This window comes from Monomorium pharaonis, chromosome 9, assembly GCF_013373865.1.
Source record: "Monomorium pharaonis isolate MP-MQ-018 chromosome 9, ASM1337386v2, whole genome shotgun sequence".
NCBI lineage: Eukaryota > Metazoa > Arthropoda > Insecta > Hymenoptera > Formicidae > Monomorium > Monomorium pharaonis.
This window is the reverse complement of record NC_050475.1, coordinates 21,265,268-21,271,857: the sequence shown is the minus strand read 5'-3', so window position 1 is coordinate 21,271,857 and position 6,590 is coordinate 21,265,268. Positions and strand designations below refer to the sequence as shown.

The 6,590-nt window shown below is 37.9% G+C and overlaps 1 protein-coding gene across 1 annotated transcript; it reads right to left on the bottom strand.

Annotated features, from left to right (window-relative positions):
* On the bottom strand, window positions 1-3,018 carry LOC105835606 (the record flags this gene model as incomplete). Its single annotated transcript, XM_012679055.3, is given in 5 exon segments — window positions 1-558; window positions 1,247-1,342; window positions 1,776-1,895; window positions 1,992-2,102; window positions 2,562-3,018. Coding segments are annotated over 5 exon segments (435 nt in total). The 5' UTR covers window positions 2,666-3,018.
* Window positions 3,019-6,590: the final 3,572 nt, after the last annotated feature.

Genomic DNA, 6,590 nt, shown 5'->3' with positions numbered 1-6,590 from the left:
CTTTCAAAGCTATGAAAAGATTAACATTCTTATATATCTATTATGTATATTCCTATATAGGAATATATATGATGTATTAAAATTATATAAAATTAACTTATATCCCAATGGAAAAATACCCATAATAATTCAATGAATTCTTCATATTTTAAATTCAAAGATTTCTGAAAAAATACTCTAATTCTAAAGAGAGAGAAAATCTACAGATTTTCTTAACCCTTCTAAAAAGTATTACATTTGTATAAAAGAAAAAATCTGAGATTTAAAAGTTTTAACAAAAAATATACATTTTAAAAAGTTATTTGAAGAATTCAAAGAAAAATTTTCATTGAGGTTTTAATCTAAAGAGTTTATAGGATTCTTCGTGCATTTCGCATCTTCCGTCACCATGCTGTGGTATGATATAATCTTCGTATTTCATGATTTCGTTAACTCCTAACTGCTCATCCCGCGAAGCAATGGAATGTGTCAATGAGTGTGATCCTTTTAGTGTCAGGCTCATCCCTCGTGATAAGTGCACTCTTTCATTTGTCGGATGCTACCGGACGGTCAATTCAGCTGAAAGTAAAATATCAGAATTTAATGTTAAGATGCAATATTCATCAGGAACATGTGCAAATTAGCATAATTATCGTTTAAAGATAGGAATTAATCTTTCACGATTAGGCTTATTAAAGTTTTGCATCATGTGCTAAAAGTTATTAATATAAAATGTAAAAACTGTAATCTTTCTCCTCTCTCTCTTTCTCTCTCTTTCTCTCTCTCATCTTAAGACGTAATCAGCGGAGCCGATTTCTTTTGATGTAAATCGGAATAATTGCGAAATGTCGCGCGCGCGCGGCGATAAGAGGCGAGAGATGGCACGGGCGCTTGCGCCGCCGCCGCTCGTGAATCGCCGATGTTCCGACCGCCGCTCTGCGAGAGATGACTTAATTATCGCTGATACAGCGATAGCCTTGCGTCATGCTGCGGAGCGTGGATTTATGTTAACATTAACGACCGTTTCGAATTTACGACCTACGCAATTGCGTATTTATCGAAGCGCGATTTACGCATGTGAAAAACGCACGTCGCGCCGCAAACGCGCCACGCGCACCGCAAAAAGACGATGATCTTCGCCGCCACGTCCTTGATTTTTCGCCGATTCTTTCGACGATTTTTCTCGACGCGATATACGACGAAGAATCACGAGTGGAAGTTCGCGCGCGAGTCCAACAATATAATTGAGAGGAAAAAACTCGCTCACCTAATTAGCGGATACGCAGGATCCCCAATGTGTTTCGCTTTGATTGATACCAATTCGGTAGCAGCCTGGTCCACCGTGAAACGTTTTCGTCGGCCACTGTAAAGTTGCCAGTTTGTTAAACACAAATCCATACAATTATTTTACGTGCTACACTTATCTTTATAAAAATTATGACAGAAAAAAAAGTAAATTGCAATATATATTCTGTAAATTTCATACAGTAAAAAAAAATCACTTAAAAATTGCATAAGCTCAATTTTCACTCTTTAGGCGCGCGCGCGCGTATGTGTATGTGTATGTGAATTTTTACTCTCATTAAATCACTTGAAAAATTGCACATCAAGTTCAATTCTCAGTCTTTTAGAGTGACCGTTCGCTCTACAAGAGAGATTTAGAGTGTTATCATTAATACCAATGAATTTACTCTTATCATTTACTCTTATCGTTATTTCTATTTTTTTCTCCTTATATTTTTCTATATTATTATATGAATTATATGACTTTTTAAAAATTAATTGTAAATGCTTACATTCTCACTGGATCCAGTTGTCCTCGCGTCGCGTTTAGCGACCGCTTGCCATTGATTTTCGACAAAGTCACCAGCGTCTCCAGCTCGGCTCGCCTCTGATCCGACAGTCGTCGTTGTCGTCTACGAACACGCAATAACATCCAGTTACACGGATAGGCTCATTGCCATTGAAAAGAAAGAGGAAAAAAAAAAGAAAGAAATTTCGAGTCAACTCACGATTTGGCCGGAATCGATAGAGCTTCCTGCGCGACGAGCGGCGAGATCACTTCAGGGTCTGAGAAATCTTCTGACTTTGAGACATGTGACTTCAGCATGCTCAAGAGCGACCTATTACAAAATAGAAAGAACAAAAAATGAGATATCGAGCGAGAGAGAAACCCGGAAAAACGCCTTTTATTAAAAAAAAAAAGCGAATCATTGGACACGTCTCTTACGTTCTTCTTACGAAACGATCGCGGTACACTTGTATACGAAAAAAAAGGGCCCATTTTTACAACGCCCATCGCCAGCATGATGTAACAATGTTTAATACACTCATAATATTGTTCTGATGTAACATTCACGCAACGTACGTAAGAAAATTTCTTGAGAGAGAAAGAGAGAACCGAACCGGTCGGCTATTCGTCGTCATCGTCGTCGTCGTCGTCGTCGTCGTCGTCGTTAGCGACGAAAAGAAATTACAGGTGGCCGCGAGGCGCCACGATTTCCCGATTTTTCCCAATCGGTCGATCGATCGGTCAAGATTTTTGCACCGCGAGTGAAAAAGAAGCGAGAAAGATAATTTACCCGCCATCGTCGGTCGCCGCAGGACGTCCGCAGATGAGTCTCGGTAGCGCGAGTGCCACGAGGAGGAGAATGATGCTGGTCGCCATCGGCCACGGGTATCCCATTTTCAGCGCCGGTGTTTATGTTCTTTCCGTTTCACACGAGGACGAGCGAAATCTCTTGCGCGGGCCGAAGAGAGGAAGGCTTTCGTTTCTCGTCGTCTTCGAAGCGGGCAAACTCAAACGGGAGAGAGAGAGAGAGAGAGAGAAAGAGAAAGAGAGATCGTCAAAAGGTTCTCTGGTTCGTTGTGTGTAAACTATTAAGTCCGAGTGGCGAACGTCACCGCCATATATACGTAGGGATCCTTGTCCCCCTCCCCACGTGCGAGCATCAACGCTTTTGCACCCGCCTTTCGGTCGCTTCTTCGATCAAATTGCCTTGAACCGAATCATTCCGGATGCGAGGAAACTCCTCCGCCGGCTCTCGAAGGATCTCCCCCGCCGCCCCCGTGACGGGATTCGCATCGCGTTAATCGTCGTCGACACGCTTTTCAAAATTATTAATAATGCGATCGATTCGCCGCGGATCGAAGAGAGTCGCGTCGACATTTCGTTTCCGAAGTCTCTCCGCGTCGCGTCTTTTCTTTCTTTATCTCGCTCTTTTTATTATTATTATGTGTAATGCATTCTTGATAATGCACTTTTGGCAGGAGTGTCACGCCATAAGAGAAAAGAACGCCTTTTCTACGCGAAATGCGTTTTCCTTGTTCCGTCGGAAAGTCTGCGTGGTAATCGAGGACTTTCCAGTTCAGTCTGATATTCAGTTTCCTGCATCGTCTGCGACGCATATCCGACAATTTTTTTCTCTCTCTTTTTTTTTTAACGCAAAACGAGGAGTCAAAGTACAAGACTCTCGTGCAAAGTGCTCGTTCCTCGCAGCATGATTCGGCCGCGTTCGAGAAATTCGATGACAAATCCATAAATTCTCGTTGAGAAGCGAGCGGCACGCAACTTTGGTTGAATTTCGTAGAAGCGAGAAAATGAACTTTTGACCTCATTTTGATATAAAACTTTGATTGGGCATAGATAATATGAAGTGTAATAATTTATACGCCATGTCCGATGATTTACGACTGCTTATCCAAATTATGTTGTAACAACATTGTACCCGATAAAAAAAAGGTCTGTATATTATTAATATAGAAATATTTATAATTGCATACAAAACGTATTCACGTACAATTAAATAATTAATGCATTTGTACACAATTTTTATTTCCCCTGTACAATCTCTATCCGTAGATAAAAATACATTTACATTTTCGTTATATCCAGATGTGTGTTTTTTTTTTAATCGGGTGACGATTTCAAGCCAACAATTACAACACAATGTATTCTCAATGTAAATATTACGTTTACAACGCGAGCATAATGTCAACATTTCTATCGTCTCTCTCTTAGTCTATATTGCGATATTATGAAATCTCGTCAATGTGTGTTTAGTCGCCGCGTCTGAATTTTTGCTCTAATCACGGACTTTCGTTATACATCAATTAGACGCCATTAGATGAGTCGTGTGTCATATTACGAAATCACTCTACTGCCACGCTGAGCGTTACGACTGCAGATTTTTGCCTCTTACTTCCGGCATTAATCTCTTATTATATTTCGATCGTTAAACTTTATCGCGCGACGTAATACGGAAGCAAGGATGATGCGCGCGACGAACTTTAGAACATTATGCGCCTAACGATGATACATATCGCGCATATATATCATAATATTCCGTTGACTCGGCATTTTCTTCTCCTCAAGTGAGAATCGAGAATCAATGTATATCCGTATATGTAGATTCAAAATTGAAAGGCTTTCGACGACATTTTTTTTCCATCGCAATAATTCGTGCTGAAAATAGCGTTAGCACTGTCGAAAGCTTTCATACAACGTCAACGAAAAAACGACGTTCTTGCCTAACACCCGAGAATCGCGCGTAAACGAGAAGAAAGGGGCGTGCAAAAAGATATGTATGAATTTCATAACTCATTATGATAAACTTCATTGATTCGAAGCAACGACGACAACGACAACGATGACAACGAACGGACGTTTATGTTTTTTGTTTTGATCATTAATGAATCGGAAAGGAAAAAAACGATTGCGCGATCATTGGAGGCGTGATCAAACACATAGTTTTCGGTTAATACGTAATGTTACTAGATATGATACGTCGAACCGGATGATTCTACCGTTGCGAAACGCGCTTTGCGCCCACGCACATGAGTTTGTCAAATAACTTATCGTATATGCCAGATAACATCGGATGACAACACATCTGAGCATTAACTAAAAGTCAAGATCACACTGCGGTTTTAGCGGTTGCATCTCGTTCGCGGTGGATCGGGAGTAAGCTACTATTAGAAGCACCTGATTAATTCACATAAATTCCGGGAGATTTAACCAGTTTTCATACCATTCCGTTAGAAAGCGAACGAATCAAGATTCATCTAGAAATTACTAGATGAACGTGATTAATTACTTCCTATTAAATATATCTTATTCTTGATAACTTGATACTAAATTTATTTAAACTAAAACTTTAAGGCTTTAACAAATTTAAATTAGTTGAATAGAATTGGCTTAATAATATGTAATTGATTTAAAATAATTTAATTGCTCGTTTTCAACATAATTTATTTTAATTTTTTTAAAAAGATATCTAATAAATATATTACTAGACGTTTTATAGACCCAACTAAAATATGCTAATCAAATCTTTATACTTAAGCTTATCAAACTTTCTAGCTATAAAATATTGTTCAAGTCATGAGCCCTGAAAATAAATCGCCAAGATTTTTAAAACAGAAAATAAAAATTACTGAAATGTTGTGTATATTTTAGAATAATATTTTATACTTTTATAATATAGAAATATTACGAATTAAGATAATTAAACTTTACATGAATTTTTTATAATCTTAATGTTTTGATTACTTATTGAAATATGTTGAATTTTTACTGAAATCTTAATAAGATGACATTGAAAATGGATCGAGAAAGATGAGTTAAAAGACATTTTTATATGCGGTTCAGTAATATTTATATCTTATTGCTACAATCTTATTGGTACAATCAAAATAATGCAGTGTATACTTCTTTGTATCATTGCGATTACATTACGGTTTCCTGTTTACTACTTAAATCTCTCATTCCTATTTTACTCGAGGGCGTGCAAACAACTAAGTGGAATGACCGAATTTTCAAGTGGTTTGTAATTTTTGCTCGATGAACCTTCGCTCTTCGCAAGACGATAGAAATTAATCTTTTCTTTAGTAATACAGATATTAATTGCGCCACGTTGAATCACGTGTTGTTGCCCCTTCCCGCGTTACAAGTAGTACGAAGTGTAATTGGCCCGGCGGTCCCTCCCCGATAGGTCGGTACGAAGATTTGCTCTGCCAAATAAAGCCATTTCCATAATTTTCAATTGGCGTAAAATATTTGTGAACCGAGAAATATTTCGCCTATTGTATAATATTACGAATAAAAGCGTTGCGTATAATTTGCGTTTTCCTTCGCATTAAAAAAAAGATCAGCCATTTCTTAAAGATTTATCCACCCTCAATGGACATTTTAATCTTCGATAGATTTATATTATAACAATTGATTAAAGTCCAGTCTTTGTCTCTTGTTTTAATATAAAAAATTTACATTTGATTAAAATACAATGACGACAAGTAACAATCCGATTGCGTGTGTATCTATATACGCGATAGAGAAGTTCCATATATATTTTATTTACCGACAGAAAGGGTTTAATTCCACTGTGTCTTTGCAGAGGGAGTTATAATCTAATTTTTCATTAATTCCGATGGCTTAATTTCAAGCATTTCCGAATGTCTCCGTCTCACTGGGCTTCTTCGAAACATAACGATCGGTAATGTTCAGACTACGCTTCGTCTATGAAACGTTAGCCGTGAAAGTAAGCGGAATATGCAAAGAAAAACGAGAACACATTGCATGAATAATCGATTAATTCTTTTTATCGCATTCG